The 27,159-nt window shown below is 40.5% G+C and overlaps 1 protein-coding gene across 7 annotated transcripts in view; it reads left to right on the forward strand.

The window, feature by feature from the left end:
- The first annotated feature begins 1,104 nt into the window (after window positions 1-1,104).
- The window catches only part of DCX (doublecortin), a 124,118-nt gene continuing 98,063 nt past the window's right edge, over window positions 1,105-27,159 (forward strand). For 5 of the 7 annotated variants that reach the window (XM_067023431.1, XM_067023434.1, XM_059050012.2 and 2 more), the window contains exons 1-3: window positions 1,105-1,157; window positions 2,935-3,320; window positions 11,782-12,122. In XM_067023431.1, coding sequence (XP_066879532.1) covers window positions 2,957-3,320; window positions 11,782-12,122 — 705 coding nt within the window. In that variant the 5' untranslated portion in view covers window positions 1,105-1,157; window positions 2,935-2,956. Of the gene's footprint in view, window positions 1,158-1,252; window positions 1,355-1,613; window positions 1,675-1,869; window positions 2,010-2,934; window positions 3,321-11,781; window positions 12,123-27,159 lie in introns of those variants that run through there. The other 2 variants (XM_067023432.1, XM_067023433.1) reach the window with 2 other exon arrangements.

Genomic DNA, 27,159 nt, shown 5'->3' on the forward strand with positions numbered 1-27,159 from the left:
AGCTATCACCTTCCAGAGAAGAAAAATCATATATTTAATCCCATTTTAAGGCAGCTTACAGTAAAATACGTGCACAGCAAGAGCTTAACTATAAATCATCTAGCATTATCTCTAAAAAGTAGGGTTAATTATATTAGGAATCAGACATAAGATAATTCCTGAGCATGCTATTAGCTCTGAGCTTCCTGGAAGCCAAGCAAAAATGGAACCATGATAGTTCAATACTGCTACATATTAATGCATGTAACCTCAGCTGTGAATATGGTAGCCCACTGTCACCTTACTCTTCTTTTGTCTTATAATTTGGCCTGATTTCTTGAATTCAATATGCATGCTTCCTTGCCCTTCATAACATATTTGATATAAAGAAGCCAGTTAGTAACAAATAGGCAGTTTGAGGAAAGAGCTATTAATATTTATCTTGTAGCCATCAGACTCACTTCACACAGAAAAGTCTCTGGGTTCGATTTGAAGTCTCAAATTCTCAAAGATGAACGCTGCAGATCCCATTAACAAAACTATTACACCAAGCTAAAAGGTCTTTGGGATCCGTCTTGAACTTCATCCTCCATGAAATTCTGGAATGACTTTCCCTTGTCTTGTCCCTTTCCTACTGCTTCTTAGTCTACTCCACTAACCTCATTTCCAAACAACCAGTTGTTGGATGCATGAACTAAAATGCCATAAAGAATTTGCATATTTGATTGTTTTCTCTCAAGGTTAAATGAAGAGAGCTACAATTTCTAAGAAGCCTGGTTTGACTGTGAGTCTGGCTCCCAGGCAGATTAGGCCAAGATTTTGGCCAAGTGAAATTGCCAGTTCCCTAAAAGAAAAGACTAGCACATTGCTCATTAGAGCATTCTGAGCTTGCCTGTGCAATCTTTTGGCTACCCTGCAATTTCCTGTTGGTTATAAATGAAACCTTTCTAGCTGTTAATGCAGCCGGTGAGTTGAAAAAAAAAGCATGTAATTAATCAAAGGAGGTTGGGGGAGATTCACTAAGCCTGAGTTATAGGGGAGAAGCTGGACAAGGCACTAGGACCTAGAAGGCATCTATCCACCCTGGCAGGAATTTCTTGCTTGGAGCTCAGACAACAAAGGCATAGAGAGATTGGTTTTCTTTCTCTCAGCATCTCCACCCAACCAGCAGAAAACCGGTGAGTGGGGCTTTCCAGTGATTTTCAGGGAGAATGTAACAGATGTCAAACGGGAAAAGCACAAGGCAAAGCTCTCTCTCTCTCGGTGTGTCCTCTCTCTCTCTTTCCCTCTTATCTCCCCCCTCTTTTTTTTTTTTTTTTTGGCCTTATTCTATCAGATTTTTTCCTAAGCCTACCTGGGATTTTCCTTTAGAAAAGTGAGTTTGATGTTCCTTTGTTTTCACTGTGATGTTGATTTTAGAATAATAGCACCCCAGATTCTAAAGCAAAGCCAAGCGTTGCTGGCACGCCTGGGGAAATGCTTGCTACTTGTCTTGAGGAGGTGGGGTCTCTTACACTGCAGGTTGTCTGACAGAGACAATGCTGAGCTCAGCACAGGTCATGGTGACATTGGGAGAATAGAGGGAGTGAGCCTGGCAAACCTGCTAGGCACCAGTCTTCCTTTATCTCCTGTCTTCCTGGTGCCTTGCAAGTATCTCAATGTGGCAGTGTGTAGCAGCTGAGCCCTGCTTGCTTTGTGAGTCCTTTTATCTCCATCTGTGCGATGCATGTTAATAGTTTGGTTCCTAGGCTGTCACTACCTTTGCTAGCATTTGGGGCTTCTGTTGTATTTGGTTTCATATTGTGATTTTCTCTTTCTTTCTTTCTTTCTTCCTTCCTTCCTTCCTTCCTTCTTTCCTTCCTTCCTTCCTTCCTTCCTTCCTTCCAGCAGAAAGGGGGAAAGCAAATCTGACAGATGATCATCTTTTACCTCAGCTAACACACCTCGGCAATAGACAAATTTGGGGTGAATTGCCTGCTGTGAGGGCAAAATGCCCCTTCATTCAGGGTAGAAGCCCAGAACAATGAAAGGTGTGCTTGCTTCTAAAGGTCCCATATGCTGTTAAAGGATTCATTTGGGAATCTTTCAACAATTAAATGATTCCATTAAGAGGTGGGGCTGCATCATTGGTGGGGGTGGGTAGAGCACATAGAGGAAGGGGGGGCGGATACCAGGAGTAAAGCATAACTAATAACTCGTTAAAGAACTGATTTTTCTAATCCTTTTTTTTTTTCAGCTTATTTCTTATGAATCTCGATAGCTGCACCAGCTTGGTGGGGAAGGGGTTTGATGAATAGCACAAAGACTCTGGCTATTCCCTAGAGGCTGTCCCTTTAAAGGAGAATCCCAGTTTATTCTGGGGGGAGGGGATGCACACATTAGAGTAGGAAAGAGGGTTTGGGATAAAATTAAAACACTCCCCTTCATAGTCATTTTACTAAGATGCAAAGATTGCTTCCTGAGGTAGAGATGCTAACCTTGGCTAGGTCCTTCTGTTCCCTTCAAGGGGGATTTTGTCAGGCTATGGATTCATTTACAAGCGTTAGTCATGTGGGCATGTGTGAGGAAACAGATGCCAGTTTTAATGTATTTAGCCCGAAGTTACAATTTGATAGGAGCCAGTGTCAGGAAGTCCCAGGATTTTAAGCTATTTCAAATCCCTCCCTCTCCTGTGTTTGGAACAGTGCCAGAAGTGCCTCCCTCCCCATCTCTCACCCCAATGCCCACAGCCAGCAGCACCCCTCCAGCCCCTCCTTCTTTTCTATTAAAATCAATATTCCTGCAGGTCAGGGGCAAGTAGCAGATGGGTCACGGGCTTTTTTGAACCAGTTATTTTCACAAGCAGCAGATTGCAGATCTGGATCTGGCTAATATTTGAATTCCTTTCTTTCTTTTTTCCTCCTCACCCCTTTTTCTTTGCTTCTTTTCATCCCCACCCTTTTTTCCAACACTCAGGTCTCTGAGGTTCCACCAAAATATGGAACTTGATTTTGGACATTTTGATGAAAGAGATAAGACATCCAGGAACATGAGAGGCTCGCGGATGAATGGGCTGCCTAGCCCCACTCACAGCGCCCATTGTAGCTTCTACCGAACCCGAACCTTGCAGGCACTGAGCAACGAGAAGAAAGCCAAGAAGGTACGTTTCTACCGCAATGGGGACCGCTACTTCAAGGGGATTGTGTACGCTGTGTCCTCTGACCGTTTTCGCAGCTTCGACGCCTTGCTGGCTGACCTGACACGATCTCTGTCTGACAACATCAACCTGCCTCAGGGAGTGCGTTACATTTACACCATTGATGGATCCAGGAAAATCGGAAGCATGGATGAACTGGAAGAAGGTAATTCAAGGAGTGGGTGGTGGCCCTTAGTGGGAGGTGGCATCCTTAGTTATGGGTACATTTCCTGGATTTTATTAAAAGAAATTGGGAAATGTGTTTGTAAAAACACAGAGTTGCTGCTTAGACTTCTAATTCTATAGGCATTGACAGAATCATTAGCCATTACCCTTCATGGTCTTCAGTTTCGGCTGATTTTTCTTTTTATCTGAATTGTGTCATTTACTCTAGAATGTGTTCATAGTTAACTCTAAATAGCACTATTGAGGCAGACCATAAAATCATTAGGGGTATAAAATGAGGAAAGAAGATTGGTTGGGTTAACAGAGAGAAAATATTATATGCTAATATCCTTTGAACTGCTGAGAGACTCTTTGTGAATTGCAACTCATGGCAATATGCACCCTAAAAGCTGGACTTCCTGGACGTATTCACAAAGGATTATACTTTTAGGTAAGTGGTCACTGCTCAGCTGTTGCTTCTAAAAAGCCCACTTCAGGGTGTGTCCCTAAGGCTGAGGTCATTGAGAGAAATACCAAGAAAAGCTGTAGGTATGTCTGGTATTTTAATAAAGACTATCCCTATTAGAATAGGAACTGACTCACTGTGCCTAAATCTGTTTAAATCCTTTTCAGATTTTGGTTTTGCAATCGAATTTTATGACAAGATTGCTGAGAATCCCGACAACCTGTGTACCCAACTCAAAAATAGGGAAAATCCCAGCTCTTACCAAAACTTGCCCAGCCATGAAGTCTTTTTTGTGATCATTTAGAAAAATAGATTTGAGGACATGGTCTTAATATTTTACTTTATCAAATCAAGTATTTTGAGGATGCCTCCCTACCCCACCTTTTAATGGGTGTAATATATGTGATCAGTTTAGCCTGACAATACTTTAAAGGACAGTACTCAGGAGTGGTGATAATGAAAATGCCCCTCCCCCCCAAACCTCTTCCCACTCACCAGCCCTCCCTCCTCATTCTTTCCATTCCCCCAAAGCAAAGATGAGTTTAGAACAGGCAGATCTCTCTGAAACAGCCGGCAAGGAAGGAGTAACAGCACATTAAAGACTTGGTATGGATGGGAGTGCCCCGCCTCTGCTTCTCTGCTTCTAGGTTTCTTGTGTTCCTAGACAAAGGAGCATGAGGGCTTCCCTTGTTACAAGACCACATTCTCGCAAGTAGCTGCTGTTTCTCAAGTCAAGTTGAGTGATTTGGGGCCAGTTACTTATAAGACAGTGTCCATATGGCTACTGGATCTGGGTCTCTGGGTTCAAGTCTGAGGTTTTTCTCCAAGCTGACCTTGAGAAACAATGCTGAGGAGGCTTAGATTATTTGATCAGGTGCTGGATGGCCAGGTAGAGGTTAATCCTAGGCTTCTTCTGAACATTGAAGGATTGCCCTTCCTAGCAAATATCTTAAAATAAAGGAGAGTCAGGGCAAACTTGAAGGACTTGAAGCTAGGCTGAGGGAGCTGTCCAACAGCGTAATCGATAGGGTGTGTGTCTTTTGTCACTGTAAAATCCACATCTCAGTCAAACTGGAGGGGTTTCTCTGTAATAATTTTCATAAACAAAGCACCCTGAATCACCCAGTATGTCCTCATTTCCACTAGCTGTGATCTTTTAAAGACCATGATATATGCTCGGGAAGAATTCTGAATCAAGTGACATTGTATTTGGAGCAAGGATTAGAATGTTCTTGTGTCTGATATGAGTGGTACCATACACAGATTGCCCACTCCCCCAAATCCATTTTTTAATTTTTTAACATGTCTTGCTCAAGGACTAGCCCTTGATATTGATTTTCCTCCCTGGATTTCTGTGTGTGTGTGTGTGTGTGTGTGCGTGTATTGGGGTGTGCGTTGTGATAATCTTAGCTCAATATAGGTAATAAATACAATTTTGAAGACTGCAGCTTTCTTTTCTCTTGATCCTTTTGAGTCCTGCTAGTTTGGACTCCTCTCATCTACCACTCCCGGGTGCAGTAGTAGTACTTCCTGGTGAATTTCTGGACTATGCAGAATGTAAATAAGGCTCAGTTGCATTTATCCACAAGTCACATACAACCACAAACTGCAGTGGCCCTCATTGCCCTTTCAGTCCTGAGTATGGCCCATTCAGTCAAGGAAATTCTGGGGTATCTCTGGGACAGCATTGAGAAATGTGACCAATATCCCACTACCACAGAGCCAGATGGGAAAAGGTACAGTTATGAAGAGGATAAGGAAAAAGTGTCTTTTTCTCTCCTATTTTTTGTCCTTTGCAACTGTAGGAATGGAGGACAGAAGTCCTTTACTTTTTTCACCTTTGGAAGAGGTTAAAAGAAAGATTTTAAAATAGTAATTCATACATGTTGCTTCCCAAGAGACTTCAAATTGAAAAAGTTTGGAAAGATCCCTGGGTGAAGAGTCAGAGGCATTGGGTTCTCATCTTAGAGGCAGAAGATTATAATAGGAAAAGAAATCATTGGAATCCGATTTGGTTCAAATCCCAGTTCTGCTACCTGCTAGCTTGTGTGAACTCGGGGGAAACCATTTAGACTCCCTGAGCCTCAGTTGTTCCTCTGTAAAGTGGGAATAACGACTTTGCGGATTAAGTAAAACAATGGATACGAAGTGTTTAGTATTCTGCCTGGCACACGATAGCATTCAATAAAGGGTGGCTGGTACTATTTGAGTCACCCTAGTTTATAGCTGGTTCGGCTACATGACTATAAGTTTGTCCTTATCATCACTCTGACTAATGTTCTCTCTTTTTCAAACAATGTAAAAAAACAACTTTATTAAGGTATAACTTGCATACTGTAAAATTCACAAACTTAAGTGTATAGTTCAGTGACTTTTAGAAAATTTACAAGTGGTGAGACCATCACCATAAACCATTTTCATCACCCCAGAAAGAAACCCTATACCAATTAGCTGTCACTGCCCATTTCCCGTATTCTCTCCAGCTCTAGGTGACCACTTATCTACCTTACGTCTCTACAGATTTGCCTATTCTGGACATTTTATGTAAATTGAATCATACACTATGTGGTCTTTTGTGCCCGGCTTCTTTCACTTAGAAAATGTTTCCAAGGTTTGTCCATGCTATACCATGTTATCAACACTTCATTCCTTTTTTTTTGGAGGAATAGTATTTCATTGTATATACATACAATGTATATAGTATGCCACATTTTGTATATCTATTGTAATATTCTTATCTGTAAAATGAGACTAGTAATACCTGCCTTCTTTATCTATTAGAGTGATTGTGAGGATAAAATTAGATGACAAATATGGAAACACATTGGCAAGGTAAAACTACAGCTACAAGGGACTATTATTGTTCATGATGTAAACAAAATAATAGTAGTAAGAAAAATGGTACAGATGAACCTATTTGCAGGGCAGGAATAGAGACATAGACGTAGAGAACAGACATGTGGACACAGGGGGTGGGGAAGGGGAGGGTGGGACAAATTGGGAGATTAGGAATGACATATATACACTACCACGTGTAAAATAGATAGCTAGTGGGAACCTGCTATAAAGCACAGGAAGCTCAGCTGGGTGCTCTAGATATGTGGGATGGGGGTGGGGTGGGAAGGAGGTCCAAGAGGGAGGGGATATATGTATACATATAGCTGATTCACTTCATTGTACAGCAGAAACTAACACAACATTGTAAAGCAATTATACTCCAATTAAAAAAAATGATGATGCTAGTGAAGTGTTGGAGTAGCCAGTGGCTCGCAAACCTGGCTGCCTCTCAGAATCCTTTAGAGCTTTAGAAAAATATCAATTCCTGGGCCACACCCCAGATTTGTTGACTCAGAATTTTCAGGGCTAGTGCTCCAGAGTCTGTTTTCACAGATTTCCCCAGGTGAGTCTTATGAGCACTTAAAGTTGGGAAGTACTAGATTAAGTGATCTTGATCGTCCCCTTCATCTACATACAATGGTGGGAATTCCTAGGAATACATAAACCTTTGTTTTTGTTTTTTGATTTGTAGGTCTTAAAGGAATAATGGAGCATAGAACATACTATGTTTCCAAATTGCCCCATCATTAAGTATTTAGCCTAAAATAAAATGAAATAGAAAGCAATTGGTTAATAATCTCTCTGGCTTTGTGGCACTCCTTTGTCTAATGCCTCTAGTCTACTGTCTGCTGCTAGATACTGAAAGTATTAAGGGGAGCACTTTGGACCAAAGTCAGGTTATTGTTATCAGCTTTCCCAGAGCTCCTTGGGTACATGAACAGTCTTCGTGAAGCCAGACAGAATGTGGACATATACGTATTAGCTATATTCCCAGTGGGTCAGTGAAAGAAATCCACCAGTGACTTTTCGTTTTGTCTTGTTTAGTCTTTCATTGGAGAATTATTCTTCCTTCATGTACTGTCTAATTCCTTCCCCACTTCCTTGTATGTAAGTACCCAGATCAATCTTAGGGGTGTCCTTTTGAGCATTATTATGCAGACCATGGGACAGAATATTTACAATTGTGACAGTCTTGTTGGAAGATCTGTATGGAGACACCAGCTATGATCCACTTTCTTTACCATAGCTCATTTGTTCCAATGAGATGAAACCACTTTCTCACTAATTTATCCTCTAACTACGAAAGCAAGTGCACTGCCAAAGAGGAGGATTTTAAGATACCTGGGAGAGTGGTACATCACTAATAGATCTGATAATACAATAAACCACCATTTAATATTTTCCTTCTTGAGGGAGAAAGCCCAGGAAAAGAGGAGAAAGCCCAGGCAGAAGTGCTTTTGCACTGAGCAACTATAAACATGTTTAATGTTTTTGAAAATGGAGCTCTCCTGAAAGTGAAGGGAGGTAGACATTAGATCATCTTGAGCCCATAGCTTGTTCCCTTCCTGCCCTTTCAGCTGTGCTTCCATGACTTCATTTCCTTACCCCCTCACCCTGAAGCAGATTGTCGATTCCAGCAAATTGTCACCTTGCTTGGCTCTGAAGCCAGCTTTCCTTCTAGGCTTCTAATGAGTGGGAAATGGCCCCTGGAAGCTGTGGCAGGATGGGAACCCAGCTGTGGAAAGGTACAACACACCTCGCCCAGCTCCAAGTGCCAGGCAGCTGGACGTGCAGGAAAGCACCGACCTCTGGCAGCACACGTTGCAGACACTTGCAAAATCAGAACCAGGAAGCTTTGGTCGAGAGAAGCAGCACATTTGATGTCTTTCCAGTAGTACAAGGGGAGAGTCCTCAGTGGTGGGCACCTATTTCTTTTCTTTAACATGTAATTGCCATAACAACTTTATCTCCTAGAGCCTGTTTGAGATGGAAAAGAGAAGAAAATTCCTTCTTACAGACCTTAAGAGCTGGAAGGGCCTTAGATGTCACCTAGCGCAATAGCTTCAATTTGTAGGCAGAAAAGCTGAGACTCAGAGATTAAATGATTTGCCTGATGTCATACAGCGTGTAAATGCCTGGCTGAGATTTAAATCCAGGTCTATCTGACTCCCCCTCAACCACCACAAACATCCTGCCCTCTGGTAGGAGACACAGATAATGGGAGAGGCATGTGTGGGAGCAGGGGGCATATGGAAAATCTCTGTACCTTCCCCTTAATTTTGCTGTGAACCTAGAGCTGCTCTAAAAAAAGATAGTCTTAAAAGATATTCTGCCCTCAGTGTGAACCAGCAGAGGCAGCAAGTGGCTTTGCTAGGTGTTATCCATGAAGCTACCACATTTGGCCTTTGATGCAACTGGAGGCCTCCTTTCAACCAGCAGGAAATATGATCTTTGAAGCCTGGGTCCCGGGCAGTGCTCATGTTATATAATGATTATAGCTCAGTTCCAAGATGGTTGCCCTTGCTGCTGCTTGCTTTTCTTTCCTTCAGCTTCTACTCTTCCTCTTTTCATCTCCTTTCTCTCCACCCTTTCTTCCTCCTTTCCCTCTTGGCTCTTTTTCTTGTTCTCTCTCTATTCCTTCAGATTAGGACCTTAATAATAATGATAGCTGGCATTTATCAAGTGCTCACTATGTAGCAGACTCTGGGCTCAGCCCTGCATATCATGCATCACCTGCTCTGAACCTCAGAACAACCTGAAGATGTAGGTATTGTTATCATTATCCGCACTTTGCAGACAAATAACTGAAGCCAAAAGGGAGGTTAGTTTGCCCAAGGGCATACCACTAGGAAATATTGGGGAACCCCATTGTGATTGACATCACATCAGCTGCTCTTTTTCCATTACTTCATATTGAGGTCAAAAGGAAAGAGAGTGGAGAGACTAAAATGTACTGTTGGAAAGTGTTCAACATAGATTTGGCTGCTAGCTGGGCCTTCTGAAAAGTTCTTGGGCGCCACATGATACTATAGCTGTCTGCCATCATGTTCATTTTCATGGGGGGTGGTTAATCATACTCAATAGTTCAGAGGCTTAAGAGGTTTAAGAGATGGGAGCAAAAAAAGTCCAGAGTCCTAATAGGGCTGCACAGCTGACTCTCCAGAGGAGACTGTGGATGAGTGAAATCATAAATATATAGCCTCATACATTTGCACACCACCAGTTGTCTGACAGAGTTTCAAAGTACATGACAAATTACGGAAAACATCTGACTCTAAGCCAGTGGCCTCTTGGAAGGTGCCCATGCATCTGGTAGAGTCCCATTTCTAGGGTGTGGGGAATACTGGCTGTGAATATATGGGGGAATTGAAAGGGTCTCTTCATGCTTTAAGTCAAAAATTAAAGACCACATCCTCTAATCACTTGTGTAGGATTGGGTTAGCCAGTGACAGCCAGAGAAATTAGGGTTTCTTTTGGCTGCAGTCTTTGACCGCCCCATCCTGGCTGTGCATGCATGCACCAGGTGCAGGAGTGAGGGCCTGTGCTCATCTACAAACCATGCCTTGATCCCCTTGTCAAGACAGAACACTAGCAGCATCTGGGACTCAGAGCAGTGTTGGAAGCCACTTTGCAAACGTTACAAGCCACTTACCTTCCCGCTCCACATACACATATAAATGTCCTCAAAGGTGCCCTACAGAATCTCACTGAATCTTCTCTGAGCACTAACTGAGAAATTTATCAATTAACAAGACTTAAAAGCTTTGGTGCTACAGCAAAGCAATCAATATTTGCACAGGGAGTGAATCATCAGCCGGGCGTTTGTGAATGTCTGCTCCGTTCTCCTGCTGAGACCAAAGGAAGAAGAGCCATCAGATTATAATTGTGTTTAATGCTTTCTTTGCACAGGCTCGGGGTGATTGATTGATTGATCGACTTAGTGTTATTACTGATGAGTTAAGCCTGATTAAATCACAGTGGTTTTCTGCATCTCAACCTCTGGATGAACTTCTATATACCTTGAGGCTAATGTGTTTCACTCAAAAAATGCAACCTTTTCCAATAGTCTCTCCCCAAGGCTGAGCCTACCTCTCTTCCTCTTTTCTCCAGCTTCTAGTCCCAGGTGCCTAATCCCCTCCTCTTGCCTCTGGCCCCTGCATTTCTTCCGCTGTACTAGTCATTTCCTCTAGCCCATGGTAAATGTGAAAATTACACTAGATCCCTCCAATCCATAAATCAGGCTGTATGGTGTATTCTCACATCTCCACCTCATTACTTGTGGCAGCCAAGGGTGAGCACTGGTGAAGACAGCCCTGAATACACCGAGCTAGTGTGTGGCATTCAGGAAGATGGAAAGATGAGGGGTGGGTGGTGGAAACAGGGGAGAGCATTTCTCAAGCAAGAGCTAGACTTTCAGACACAGGGAATAGAGTGTGTGTGTGGGTGTGGGTGTGTGTGTCTACAGGTTGTTATTTAGATAGTTTCTCCACCTGGGTATGGGGGTAAAAGACACAATGATACACACATACATACATTCACCACACACACACATTTCACATTTTAGTATTCTACTGCTTTGCCATATACTCTGTCCAAAGTACAATTTGGCTTCTTGGCAAGTTTGCACTGTCTAAGCCCAATACACAAGGTTAGTTTGGTCACTTTGACTTGGAATAAAAATGTATTGATTTTGAAAGTTCTCTTCAGTTCATAATATAACAAATAGGGCTGTGTGTCCAGAAACAGGACAGGAACATTAAGAAATAGAGACCTGTTAAAAATGATCTAGTAATGCCCCTAGACATTAACACACATCCTAGGAGTTAATGTAAACATTTCAATTCAAATGAAATCATATCAAGCTTGAGAACCCCACTTGTTAGATTATACTTAGGTATGTTCATTATCTTTGCGACCCTTAGCTTTATAGGATTTTTTCAACTAAGTATGCCATTATGATGAAGAATATTTTGCTGATTACTTGCTCTTGAATTTGAATGAGCCAAGTTGTTAGAGGGCCTAATTAGGAATTACACATGAAGTTTGTTATTATCACCATTTTTCCAGAAGTCCTACTTCAAGGTCAGTGTGTATTAGTTTGGTTAGAATAGTCCATATACCTGCTGTTAAACTAATCACCACTTATTTCTTCCCTTAGGGGAAAGCTATGTTTGCTCCTCAGACAACTTCTTTAAAAAGGTGGAGTACACCAAGAATGTCAATCCCAACTGGTCTGTCAATGTGAAGACATCTGCTAATATGAAAGCCCCTCAGTCCCTGGCTAGCAGCAACAGTGCCCAGGCCAGAGAAAACAAGGACTTTGTGCGTCCCAAGCTGGTGACCATCATCCGCAGTGGGGTGAAGCCTCGGAAGGCTGTGCGTGTGCTTCTGAACAAGAAGACAGCCCACTCTTTTGAGCAAGTCCTCACTGATATCACTGAAGCCATCAAACTAGAGACCGGGGTTGTCAAAAAACTCTACACTCTGGATGGGAAACAGGTAGGTGCTTTTTCCCCAGATTATACCTCTTCTCATTTGTTCTAAATCCTTGGCTGACCATCTTATACCTCGGACATCATTTCTGGTTGGGAGACTCTTCCCCCACCTCTCATCATCCCTACCTGATATATTTTGTCTCATTTGGGAGAAAGGTCTTCTCAGCAGACAAAGCAATGGACCAGGAATGTGAGGCTTTGAAATTCAATCTGTTCTGACTTACCAGGTAGAATGGTCACTTATTAGCTTCCTTATCTGCTAAGAAAAGATATGTTGGAGCCTAGGTCCTACAGACTTCTTGGAATATGAATTTAGCTAGTGCATGACGCAACCTGGATTGTTCAATGTATGTGGCTAGAAATGAGATTTGCCTACTCATTTCTTCTTAGATACTCTTACATGGGTATTCAGCATCCATTCTGATGGAAAGAGGTGGAAGTGACCCTCATATTCTATGAAAGGAGAATATGAAGGGAAGAACTGAGGTTTCTGGTTTGTTGTCTTTGCCTCACACTAGACCACATTTTTCCTCTCTCCCTTTGCCATGTGACATAGCTGTCTTAATCTGGTTCCACTGATGGTTTGTGTGGAAAGGGACTATTTCAGGATCCTAAAATTAGCCCAAGAAAGATGGTGCCATCTGTTTCTCTCCAAATCAGGTTCTTCATGTCATTGGTTATGCTACTAAAGTGCCACCTATATTAATATCTGGGAAAGAATGCAGCCAGGCGTCTCCATCAGACAGATGCACCATTCTCTCGAGCACAGGAAGCTGTAAATGTACGACAAAAAATGTTCCAAGGGAATTGGAACAGTGGCTGGTTTCTTTGGCTGTAAAGAGAATCCTGGTCCCTCATCAGACAAGACAAGTGTGGATTATTATCAGTCCATACTTTCTACCTCTTAAAATACCTTTGGTGTTTGAACAACTATATAGATTCTTTAAAAAAAAAAGTAGATTCACCATATCAGGATGATGAGTGTTCAGATGCAGAATTGTGCCTCCTCCCATAATTTCTGATATATACTGTGTGCTACAAGATTTTAAGTTTCTGGGAAAACGTGAACTCATATACATGGTAATTTGGATAAATGGGTGGCTTCTATCCGTTCACCACCATTTTGTGATCTGAGAGAAACCTGGAGGTATTGGTTGTATGTGATCTGTGTTTGTTGTACCACAGCCATGGGTTTATCTGTGATGGGAAAAGTTCTAACTCCTAAGCGTCTAAGAGTATCTCATTTTTGAGGACCAAGTGTGTGATGAACAGGAGCTGTCCAGGAACAGGATTAATCATCATAAACCTCACCTCGGAGAAGTAGGGTCTAGGAATTTTATGATCAGTGGATCTTAGAGTTGAGGGTGACCTTAACCCTAGAAGCCATGACATTTCATCTCCCTCCTATGGCAAGGATATACTCTACAATCATTTCAGTTTCATAAAACAGCCTATTTCACTGTTGAACAGCTGTGATTTTTAGAAAGATTTTTCTAACATTAGGCATAACTCTGTTTCCCTGTACCTTCAGCCTCTTTTTTTTTCGTTTGTTTTGTTTTGTTTTGCGGTATGCGGGCCTCTCCCTGTTGTGGCCTCTCCCGTTGCGGAGCACAGGCTCCGGACGCGCAGGCTCAGCGGCCAGGGCTCACGGGCCCAGCCACTCTGCGGCATGTGGGATCCTCCCGGACCGGGGCACAAACCCGTGTCCCCTACATTTGCAGGTGGACTCTCAACCACTGCGCCACCAGGGAAGCCCCCTTCAGCCTCTTGAAGAAGTACAGGACAAATACAAATCAAGGACGTAAGACTGGGATTTAGAAGACTTAGTTTCTAATCTGGATATTGCCATTTACTCTGTGACATTGGGCTAACCACGTAACTGTCCTGAGGCTCACACTTCTCCTCTGTACAAAGGGGCTAATCACACCTGCGCTACCCATGCTCACAGGATTCTCATGAAGATCAAATGAAATCATGGATATGAAAGCACTCTGTAAATCAAAACACACAATGTAAATATGGATGCATACAATTCATCATTGAGATAAAATATGTAAATTGCCAGTTTACATATATATTAATAAATGTTAGCACTCTTCCCCCTACTTTACCTTCATCATTCTTACCACAAATTTCCAGCATTCTGTGGGATGTACCATACCTCAGCATTCTGTGATTGTTCCTAATAATAAATCAAAGGACACCTCCGCCTCTTAGGTAAACAAACTCCAGTCCAGTGATGGGTGGATTTTCATCCTACAGCAAGCTTTCCAACTCCTTTCAAGCGTTGGTTCCCATTTCTTTGGGGAACACGTTAGGAAATGCCAGAGTATGATATGACGTGTGTACAGACACGCCAGGGAGGAGTGTGCAAGGTAGCAGGCATCAGTGCCTCTGCACATACTGTTTCTTCCCTTTAAAATGTCTTCCCCCTGCCTACCCTGACTCCTGGGGGTCATCTTTTAAGCCCTACTTCAAATATCATGTTATTTCTGAAAACTTCTCTGTCTCCACTATGCAAAGTTAAAGTAATCTTAACCTCTTTTTTTTTTTTTTTAATGCTTAGCCTCCTGATTCATGGTGGATGCTCTATAAATGTTTGTTGACATAAGGAGGTTCTCACATGGCCCAGATAGCTGTTCTGAGAAGCCCTCTGTTTTCAATGTCCCAGACACTATCCTCAGGTCTATCAGAAGACATAGGGGGGCTTCCAAAGGAGTGCATATTCCACCCGGGCACCTCCGATCTGTTACTCACTTGGAAGTCACTGAGAGCAGACTTTTAAAGCAGTTTTTCCCAAAGTGTATTCTAAGAACTGTCCCCATCTCCCCACCCCCAGGAGCTCTTCATAAAAGGGTTTTGTGGTCAAATAAAGTTGTGAAATGCTGCAAATTATATGCCTTTCTTAGAGATTCACATTGCTCATTGGCACATTAAATGTTCTGAGAAGTCCTGCAGAAAGGAAACCCATTTAATTTAGACCCGGGATTTCCCACAAACATATGGAATACACAGATACACGCACACATGCACACATACACACACTCTCTAGGAGCACGCTAGGAAATGCTGTTTACAGAATATGCTGAATGATTAGGAGCTAACTACTCTAACCTCACTGGTATGCAGGGGTAACCCACAAATCAAACATTGTTGTGTGGTTACAGCAAGGACATTAAATAGCAAAATTTGGGGGTACAAGGACAAAACCTACTAATTACAAAATAGGTGCTGAGTATACTGAAATTTGGTGCCAAATTCAAAATGTTGGAGCCCAGCCCATCTCCCAGTTCTAGTGATGACAGCCCTAATGTTAACACCTGTCAGTCACTTTGATTACTGGTGGGTATTCTTACTACTTGGGAATACGATCTTCCTCTGTGCAGGCTGCAGGCACATGTGTTGCAATGGCTTGGACTTGCTTGTATGAGATTCCATGCCTGTCTTTGGCTAAATGTGGCATCAGGCAGAAAGGACAAAGTATGGTCAAGGCTATTTGTTATGGAACATTTTTATCATGAAGTCAAGGCCATCACTTGGTTTCAGTCTTGCTCTAACTGGATCCCAAACAGACCAAATCAAGTAGTTTTCTCCCCCATTGTTTTTAAATAAAGATCAGTTAAAACAGCCCAGTTGATCATACCAGATTTATTGTTGCTTCTGTTCTCATGTGTACCATTTGACTGATTGGCTTATGCTGATTGATAAGAAATCTGTGGACATGGCTCTCTTCTCTTTCTGTTTTTATTTTGTTTGGATGTGCTTTTGGAGCCTTTGATCTTTTCAGGGCTTATGTTTTGCCAGTATAGAAGACCAGTTTCCTCTGAGATATTTGTGGTCTGTGTAGGCAGGGAAGCTAACCATCACTAGTAGGATGAGGTCCCAATTTATTCCTCACCTCAATAAGAAATTGCTAATGGAATAAGGAGTAGTTAGTAGGGCTCTGGCTACTCCCACAGGCTGTAATGGATTTCTAGGAGGTCAGGGAAAACACGATGAAGAGTTGGATGATGATGCATATTAGTTCACTCTCAGGTGAAGTTGTTCTTTTGATTCCTTGGCAGCTGGAGTGATTGAAGTGTGTTGACAAAATTATCCAACTATTAATTTCTATAATCAAGTCACATATGGACCTTTATGTTTAAACATCATGGACACCTAAAAACTGGAACCCAAATTTCTGGTTCACTTGGTAGTAGTGGCTTAGTAGATACATGGTCTAACCTTAAATTCATTTCTGTAAAGCACAGGGCATGGTGCTTCTGTTTGTTAGAGATGCAGAGCTTTAATAACAGACTTTTAGCTTTTTGGCGTCTTACACAGGGCTACAGCTGGTCCTCACACCATCCATTTTCATGCTATACTTATTGGCATCTCTATTTTCAGTTTTGTCCATATTCAGGTTCTGTGCAAAGATTCACTGTTGCCTCAAGATCCCTGCCTAAGGGATAAGTATGGCCTTTAGGATTTGTGTTAGCTTTGTTGGGCCAGTTTTCAATTGGATGAATTTATTTTGTGTGTGTGTGTGTGTGTGTGTGTGTGTGTGTGTGTGTGTTGTGTGTGTGTGTTTCTGTCTATATCTTTCTAGTACTAACTATGTGAACCAGGAATTTTAGGTCTCAGAATAACAGAAAAGAGGTTTAAGCTGATTCCAAGATTACCCCATAGCCTTGGAAGCTAGAACAGGAGTTTTAAGAAATGTTTTGAACCATAAGATGGTAGAATAGGAAAATGAGAGCGTGAAGGATGTTTGAACTGCTGCTAAATATTCCAGGAAGGACTTGCCCCTTCCATCTTGCTATACTAAATAACTGGGTGCTGGAAGCACAAAGGTAATTGCAGGAAACACAGGAAGACAAGTTGGAGTTAACCTTGGAAATGTTGAGTGCATTTCCCAAGGTGGATGTGACTTTATTTTGCTTGTGTAGCTGGTATTTCTCCATGCCCCCCACCTCTGCCCCCTTCAGCCACATCTGGTCTTACTTATACTCCCTGGCCTCCAGGTCTCCCAGAGCCAACCCCTCTCTCCTCCTAGTGCTGTGTCCTGTTAGTCAACCTTGGGCTCAATAGAAAAGGCCACGTGGACATAAATTATGCCCCCAAAGGGAGGTCATTTATCATTGACCTTTGCTTGAGAAAACCAAGACTGGAAAGGTAATGTTTGCATTACCAAAAGTTCCCTCTCCTCAACCCTCCACAGATTTGATTCCTGGAGACAGGATTTGAGAGGACTGGCTTGAACATGAAGTAGAAAAGAGCAAAGAAGGGAAGCCAGGCTGGGCTCTTTGAAAGGAGGTAGTTTGCAAACTACTTTGCTATATGTAATATAGACTTCAAGATGTCTCACACTGAGGTAGATTTTATGCTTTAAAAGAAGGCTTAAGGGAATTTGCTGGTGGTGCACCACACTTTCACTGCGGTGGCCTGGGTTTGATCCCTGGTCTGAGAATTAAGATCCTGCAAGCCACACAGCATGGCCAAAAAAAAAAAGATGGAAGTGGCCAAACATCGAATACACTGTTGTTCTTCTGGAAAGAAAGGACCAAGTGTAGTCTGATGATTGGTTATTTCTTCAGTAATTTATCATCTTAGAGTTTTATTCGTGATGAGGTGCTCTTGGCTCTGAGCAGTGAGTGAGCTGGGGCTTGGTCCTTTCAATCAAAAGCTTTGCCACAGTATTCCAGTCTCCCACACTGACTAGTCTATCAATATCCAACATTAGCATATGGAAAGAGCCTTAAACTGTGATTCAAAGACCTGAGTTCTAGTCTTCACTGTGTTCTCCACTAGCTATGTGTAATGGGGGCCAATCACATCTCTTCTCTGGACCTCAGTTTTTGAGATAAGTACATGACCTATAAGAGTACTTCTGGCTCCATGTTAACATGTAACACTGTATTCATCTTACAGTGTTGCTTCTGTTTAGATATTTTTCACTAAGTTGTTACTCTTGTCAATGCCCTCCACCTCTCTATGCTCCTAGGATCTCCAACCTGATAATAGTAATTACCTTGGTGGATATGTTGTTTTCTAGGATGGTCCCTAAAGATATTTGCACAGTTCTTATATTCGGATCTTTCTTGACACCTGTGATGACATGACCAAAGAATATTTTCAAACTTGTAATTTTGATTTGACCTCCTTTTCTTTCCAATGTGGATGATATGAGAAGCAGAGGGTGGAGGAATCACAAAACAAAGCAAGATGAAAGCCAGCCTGCTAACTGTCAGGCATTTGACAGTGCCATTATTAAGGTGTCTTCAACATAGTGGTGCTATTTTCAGTGCTGAAAAGAATTATTGACAATGGGAGAGGTTAGCATCAGAGCTATTTCTTGAGTAAACTGAGGAGGATCATTAAGTGGGGACTGATCCAGGGATGCAAGCTGTTCCATTAGCAACCATTGAAGTAACTGGCCTCTTGTTCTTAGTTCTTTACTTTCATCTTTCTCATTATTGCCATTCCCTCAAAGTGGAAGAAAATGTGTTGTCTCCAAATATAGTTTTAAAAATAGCTTCATTGAGATATAACCTCTATACAGTACAATTCACCCATTTTGTGTACAATCCAGTGGCTTTTAGTATGTTCACAGAGTTGTGTATCCATCACCAGGATCAATTTTAGAAAATTTTCATCACCACGAAAAGAAACTCTACACCCTTTAAACATCATGCTCCAATCCCCCAGTCTCCCCATTGCTAGGCAATCACTTATCTACTTTCTGTCTCTACAGATTTGCTCATTCTGGAATTTTAATGAATGACATCATGCCATATGTGAACTATTGTGGCTGACTTCTTTACTTAGCATGTTTTCAAGGTTCATCATGTTGTAGCATAGCACTACTTCATACCTCTTTATGGCTAAATAATATTACATTGTATGGATATACCACATTTTATTTATTTATTCATAATTTGATGGACATTTGGGTTGTTTCAACCTTTTGGCTATTATGAATAAAGCTGCTATGAACATTCATGTGCAGATTTTTTTTTGTGTGTGTGTGGTACACGGGCCTCTCACTGTTGTGGCCTCTCCCGTTGTGGAGCACAGGCTCTGGATGCGCAGGCTCAGCAGCCATGGCTCATGGGCACAGCCGCTCCACGGCATGTGGGATCTTCCCGGACCGGGGCACGAACCCATGTCCCCTGCATCGGCAGGCGGACTCTCAACCACTGTGCCACCAGGGAAGCCCCATGTTCAGATTTTTATGTGGACATATGTCTTCATTTATCTTGGATAAATACCTAAGAATAGTATTGCTGGGTTACATAGTATGCATATGTTTAAATTTTAAGAAACTGCCAGACTATTTTCTAAAATGGCTGCACCATTTTACATCCCTACTAGCAATGTATGAGGATTCCAGTTTCTTCGCATATTACCAACACTTGTTATTGTCTGTCTTTTTATCAGAGTCATTCTAGTGGGTATAAAATGGTATCTCATTGTGGTTTTTTTAATTTGCATGTCTCTAATAACTAATTATATCAAATGTATTTTCACATGCTTATTGGATATTTGTGTATCTTCTTTGTTAAACTGTCTATTTAGATATTTGCCATTTAAAAAATTGAATTGTCTTTTTATTATTGAGTTATAAGAGTTCTTTATATATTCTGGATACAAGTCTTTTATCACATACGTAATTTGCAAATATTTTCTCCCAGTCTGTAGTATGTATTTCCATCTTTTTAATGGCTGTCTTAATTTTTCAAGGGCAAAGTTTTTTCATTTTGGTGAAATCCAATTTATTAATTTTTGTGTGCGGTATGAGGTAAGGGTCAAGGTTTTGCTTTTCTTCCTTCCTTCCTTTCTCTTTCTTTCTTTCTTCCTTCCTTCCCTCTCTCACCCCTCCCTTTCTCCTTCCCTCCCTCCCTCCTTCCTTCTTTCCTTTTTTTGCAAATGTATATCTGATTTTTCCAGCACCATGTGTTGAAAAGATAAGACAGGGTTTTTTTTTAAAAAAAAAAACATCTTTATTGGAGTATAACTGTTTTACAATAGTGTGTTAGTTTTTCCTTTACAACAAAGTGAATCAGTTATCCATATACATATGTTCCCATATCTCTTCCCTCTTGCGTCACCCTCCCTCCCACCCTCCCTATCCCACCCCTCTAGGTGGTCACAAAGCACAGAGGTGATCTCCCTGTGCTATGCAGAAGCTTCCCACTCGCTATCTAATTTACATTTGGTAGTGTATATATGTCCCTGCCCCTCTCTCACTTCGTCACAGCTTACCCTTCCCCCTCCCCATATCCTCAAGTCCATGCTCTAGTAAGTCTGTGTTTTATTCCCGTCCTACCACTAATCTCTTCATGACATTTTTTTTTTCTTAGAGTCCATATATATGTGTTAGCATACGGTATTTGTTTTTCTCCTTCTGACTTACTTCAATCTGTATGACAGACTCCAGGTCTATCCACATCATTACAAATAACTCAGTTTCATTTCTTTTTATGGCTGAGTAATACTCCATTGTATATATGTGCCACATCTTCTTTATCCATTCATCTGTCGATGGACACTTAGGTTGCTTCCGTGTCCTGGCTATTGTAAATAGAGCTGCAATGAACATTTTGGTACATGACTCTTTTTGAATTATGGTTTTCTCATGGTATATGCCCAGTAGTGGGATTGCTGGGTCGTATGGTAGTTCTATTTGTAGTTTTTTAAGGAACCTCCATACTGTTCTCCATAGTGGCTGTATCAATTTACATTCCCACCAGCAGTGCAAGAGGGTTCCCTTTTCTCCACACCCTCTCCAGCATTTATTGTTTCTAGAGTTTTTGATGATGGCCAATCTGACCGGTGTGAGATGGTATCTCATTGTAGTTTTGATTTGCATTTCTCTAATGATTTCTCTAAAAATTTGAATTTAATCTGAGAGTTAGAAATAGCAGTGGCCCATATATCCACCGAGTACCTTGGCATCAAAAGTTAGCAGCCAAATTCTCTGAAGTTTTCTAGAACTTCCAAGAACTGTGGATGTGAACTAATGGCACAGAAGTTTCTCCTATATAGGTGCTCTGGAACAGTGACTCAATCCAAAGCTACAAGAGTGAGGTTGGCTAAGCCTCACTAAGTAGGAAAAAACTAGAGGACTCAAGACAAGTTAAAAGTTTGTTGGTGGTGCCCCCCTTGCTGTAGACTCCTGATGTTCTCACCCTAGACCCATCCAGACTTGCTTGTTTCCATGTCCTATCCCTTCAGGGTAGTATTAAGCAGGATTGGGGCAGAGGAGTAAGGAGATGCCAAGAATTTCTTGGATTACTTTTTTTGGTAAAAGCTTAATTGAGATATAATTCACATACCATATACTTCACCAATTCAAAGTGTAAAATTCAATGATTTTTTTAGTGTATTCATAGATATGTGCAGCCATTGCCATAGTCAATTTTTAAACATTTCATCATCTCAAAAAGAAATCCTATACCTTTTAGCTACCACTCTCCTACCCCCTATTTCCCCTAGCCCTAAGCAACCAGTAACCTACTTCCTGTATCAATAGATTTGCCTTTTCTGGGCATTTTATGCAGATGAATCATACAATATATAGTCTTTTGTGACTGGTTTCTTTCACTTAGCATAATGTTTCAAGGCTCATCCATGTTGTAGCATGTATTTGGATTTCATTCCTTTTTATGGATGAATAACATTCCATTATATGGATATACCATGTTTTATTTATCCATTCATTGGTTGATGGACATTTGAGTTGTTTCCATCTTTGACTATTATTACTAATGCTGCTAAGAACATATGTGTAAGTTTTTGTGTGGACATATATTTTTAACCTCTTTGTTGGAGTATAATTGCTTTACAATGGTGTGTTAGTTTCTGCTTTATAACAAAGTGAATCAGCTATACATATACATAGATCCCCATATCTGGACATATATTTTTATTCTCTTGAGTATACACCTAGTAATAGAATTCTTGGGTGCTGGGGTTTCTCATGTTGCCTGACTACCAAATTCATGTTTCGAAAGCATGTACCCAAAAGAATGCTCCAAACAAACAAATTCACACTCTTTTATATGTGTAGATATTTGGCCCAGAGTTCTTGCCTAAACAATATACTGGAAGGAAACATGAAGGTCCCTTTAACACTTTTTCCTAAAGCTAGAGCAAATACAAAGAAGCCATTTCCCTCTTCTTTTTATCTTAGTCCCACCCTGGCCTTTCTAACTCTCCAGAGTCAAACATTCTTTCTAAACAGAAGGAACTTCTAATACAAAGAGTCACAGGCTCCTCCCAAGCTACCAAACTTCTATTTTTTTAAAACATCTTTATTGGAGTATAATTGCTTTACAATGGTGTGTTAGTTTCTGCTGTATAACAAAGTGAATCAGCTATACATAAACATATATCCCCATATCTCTTCCCTCTTGCATCTCCCTCCCACTCTCCCTATCCCACCCCTCTAGGTGGTTACAAAGCACCGAGCTGTCTCCCTGTGCCATGGGGCTGCTTCCCACTAGCATCTGTTTTACATTTGGTGGTGTATATATGTCCATGCCGCTCTCTCACTTTGTCCCAGCTTACCCTTACGCTGTCCTCATGTCCTTTCTGTATGTCTACATCTTTCTTTCTGTCCTGCCCGTAGGTTCCTCAGAACCAGTATTTTTCTTTTAGATTCCATATATATGTGTTAGCATATGGTATTTGTTTTTCTCTTTCTGACTTACTTCACTCTGTATGACAGTCTCTAGGTCCATCCACCTCACGACAATTAACTCAATTTCATTTCTTTTTATGGCTGAGTAATATTCCATTGTATATATATGTGCCACATCTTCTTTATCCATTCATCTGTTGATGGACACTTTAGTTGCTTCCATGTACTGGCTATTGTAAATAGTGCTGCTATGAACATTTTGGTACATGACTCTTTTTGAATTATGGTTTTCTCAGGGTGTATGTCCAGTATTGGGATTGCTGGGTCATAAGGTAGTTCTATTTTTAGTTTTTTAAGGAGCCTCCATACTGTTCTCCATAGTGGCTATATCAATTTACATTCCCACCAGCAGTGCAAGAAGATTCCCTTTTCTGCATACCCTCTCCAGCATTTATTGTTTTTAGATTTTCTGATGATGGCCATTCTGACTGGTGTGAGGTGATACCTCATTGTAGTTTTGATTTGCATTTCTCTAATGATTAGTGATGTTGAGCATCCTTTCATGTGTTTGTTGGCAATCTGTATATCTTCTTTGAAGAAATGTCTATTTAGGTCATCTTCCCATTTTTGGATTGGGTTGTTTTTTTTTTTTTTGATACTGAGCTGCATGAGCTGCTTGTATATTTTGGAGATTAATCCTTTGTCAGTTGCTTCATTTACAAATATTTTCTCCCATTCTGAGGGTTGTCTTTTTGTCTTGTTATGGTTTCCTTTGCTGTGCAAAAGCTTTCAAGTTTCATTAGGTCCCATTAGTTTATTTTTGTTTTTATTTCCATTTCTCTAGGAGGTGGGTCAAAAAGGATCTTGCTGTGATTTATGTCATAGCGTGTTCTGCCTATGTTTTCTTCTGGGAATTTTATAGTGTCTGGCCTTACATTTAGGTCTTTAATCCATTTTGAGTTTATTTTTGTGTTTGGTGTTAGGGAGTGTTCTGCTTTCTTTTTTTACATGTAACTGTCCAGTGTTCCCCGCACCACTTATTGAAGAGACTGTCTTTTCTCCATTATACATTCTTGCCTCCTTTAGCAAAGATAAGGTGACCATATGTGTGTGTGTTTATCACTGGGCTTTCTATCCTGTTCCATTGATCTATATTTCTGTTTTTGTGCCAGTACCATACTATCTTGATTACTGTAGCCTTGTAGTATAGTCTGAAGTCAGGAAGCCTGATTCCTCCAGCTCCGTTTTTCTTTCTCAAGACTGCTTTGGCTATTCAGGGTAATTTGTGTTTCCATACAAATTGTGAAATTTTTTGTTCTATCTCTGTGAAAAATGCCAGTGGTAGTTTGATAGGGATTGCATTGAATCTGTAGATTGCTTTGGGTGGTATAGTCATTTTCACAATGTTGATTCTTCCAATCCAAGAACATGGTATCTCTCCATCTGTTTGTATCATCTTTAATTTCTTTCATCAGTGTCTTATAGTTTTCTGCATACAAGTCTTTTTTCTCCTTAGGTAGGTTTATTCCTAGGTATTTTATTCTTTTTGTTGCAATGGTAAATGGGAGGGTTTACTTAAATTCTCTTTCAGATTTTTCATCATTAGTGTATAGGAATGCAAGGGATTTCTGTGCATTAAATTTGTATCCTGCTACTTTACCAAATTCGTTGACTACTGTTTTCTGGTAGCATCTTTAGGATTCTCTATGTATAGTATCATGTCATCTGCAAACAGTGACAGCTTTACTTCTTTTTTTCTGATTTGGATTCCTTTTAGTTCTTTTTCTTCTTTGATTACTGTGGCTAAAACTTCCAAAACTATGTTGAATAAGAGTGGTGAGAGTGGGCAACCTTGTGTTGTTCCTGATCTTAGTGGAAAGGGTTTCAGTTTTTCACCATTGAGAATGATGTTGGCTGTGGGTTTGTCGTATATTGCCTTTATTGTGTTGAGGTAAGTTCCCTCTATGCATACATTCTGGGGAGTTTTTATCATTAATGGGTGTTGAATTTTGTCGAAAGCTTTTTTTGCATCTATTGGGATGATCATATGGTTTTTCTCCTTCAATTTGTTAATATGGTGTATCACATTGATTGATTTGTGCATATTGCAGAATCCTAGCATTCCTGGGATAAACCCCACTTGATTATGGTGTATGATCCTTTTAATGTGCTGTTCGATTCTGTTTGCTAGTATTTTGTTGAGGATATTTGCATCTATGTTCATCAGTGATATTGGTCTGTAGTTTTCTTTTTGTGTGACATCATTGTCTGGTTTTGGTATCAGGGTGATGGTGGCCTCGTAGAATGAGTTTGGGAGTGTTCCTCCCTCTGCTATATTTTGGAAGAGTTTGTGAAGGATAGGTTTAGCTCTTCTCTAAATGTTTGATAGAATTCGCCTGTGAAACCATCTGGTCCTGGGGTTTTGTTTGTTGGAAGATTTTTAATCACAGTTTCAATTTCAGTGCTTGTGATTGGTCTGTTTATATTTTCTATTTCTTCCTGATTCAGTCTCAGGAGGTTGTGCTTTTCTAATAATTTGTCCATTTCTTCCAGGTTGTCCATTTTATTGACATATATTGCTTATAGTAATCTCTCATGATCCTTTGTATTTCTGCATTGTCAGTTGTTACTTCTTTTTCATTTCTAATTCTATTGATTTGAGTCTTCTCCTTTTTTTTTTCTTGATGAGTCTGGCTAGTGCTTTATCAATTTTGTTTATCTTCTCAAAGAACCAGCTTTTAGTTTTATTGATCTTAGCTATTGTTTTCTTCATTTCTTTTTCATTTATTTCTGATCTGAGGTTTATGATTTCTTTCCTTCTGCTAACTTTGGGGGTTTTGTTCTTCTTTTTCTAATTGCTTTAGGTGTAAGTTTAGGTTATTTATTTCAGACGTTTCTTGTTTCTTGTAGGATTGTATTGCCATAAACTTCCCTTTTAGAACTGCTTTTGCTGCATCCCATAGGTTGTGGGTTGTCATGTTTTCATCATCATTTGTTTCTAGGTATTTTTTGCTTTCCTCTTTGATTTCTTCAGTGCTCTCTTGGTTATTTAGTAGTGTATTGTTTAGCCTCCATGTGTTTGTATTTTTTACAGATTTTTTCCTGTGATTGATATCTAGTCTCATAGTACTGTGGTCGGAAAATATAATTGATATGATTTCAATTTTCTTAAATTTACCAAGGCTTGATTTGTGATGCAAGGTGTGATCTATCCTGGAGAACGTTCCATGAGCACTTGAGAAGAAAGTGTATTCTGTTGTTTTTGTATGGAATGCCCTATAAATATCAGTTAAGTCCATCTTGTTTAATGTATCATTGAAAGCTTGTGTTTTCTTATTTATTTTCATTTGGATGATCTGTCCATTGGTGAAAGTGGGGTGTTAAAGTCCCCTACTATGATTGTGTTACTGTCGATTTCCCCATTTATGGCTTTTAGTATTTGCCTTAGGTACTGAGGTGCTCCTATGTTGGGTGCATAAGTATTTACAATTGTTATATCTTCTTCTTGGATTGACCCCTTTATCATTATGTAGTGTCCTTCTTTGTCTCTTGTAATAGTCTTTATTTTAAAGTCTACTTTTTCTGATATGAGAATTGATAAGCCAGCTTTCTTTTTATTTCCATTTGCATGGAATATGTTTTTCCATGCCCCCATTTTCAGTCTGTATGTGTCCCTAGGTCTGCAGTGGGTCTCTTCTAGACAGCATATATATGGGTCTTGTTTTTGTATCTGTTCAGCCAGTCTGAGTCTTTTGGTTGGGGCAATTAAACCATTTACATTTAAGGTAGTTTTCGATATGTGTGTTCCTATTACCATTTTCTTAATTGTTTTTGGTTTGTTATTGTAGGTGTTTTCCTTCTCTTATTTTTCCTGCCTAGAGAAGTTCCTTTAGCATTTGTTGTGAAGCTGGTTTGGTGGTACTGAATTCTCTTAGCTTTTGCTTGTCTGTAAAGGTTTTAATTTCTCTGTCAAATCTGAATGAGATCCTTGCTGGATAGAGTAATCTTGGTTGTAGGTTTTTCTCTTTCATCACTTTAAATGTGTTCTGCCACTCCCTTCTGGCTTGTAGAGTTTCTGCTGAAAGATCAGCTGTTAACCTTATGGGAATTTCCTTGTATGTTATTTGTTACTTTTCCCTTGCTGCTTTTAATATGTTTCCTTTGTATTTAATTTTTGATAGTTTGATTAATATGTGTCTTGCTGTGTGTATCCTTGGATTTATCCTGTATCGGACTCTCTGTGCTTCCTGGACTTGATTGACTATTTCCTTTCCCATATTAGGGAAGTTTTCAACTATAATTTCTTCAAATATTCTCTCAGTCCCTTTTTTTTTGCTCTTCTTCTGGGACTTCTATAATTCGAATGTTGGTGTGTTTAATGTTGTCCCAGAGGTCTCTGAGACTGTCCTCAATTCTT

Source organism: Kogia breviceps, chromosome X, assembly GCF_026419965.1.
Source record: "Kogia breviceps isolate mKogBre1 chromosome X, mKogBre1 haplotype 1, whole genome shotgun sequence".
NCBI lineage: Eukaryota > Metazoa > Chordata > Mammalia > Artiodactyla > Physeteridae > Kogia > Kogia breviceps.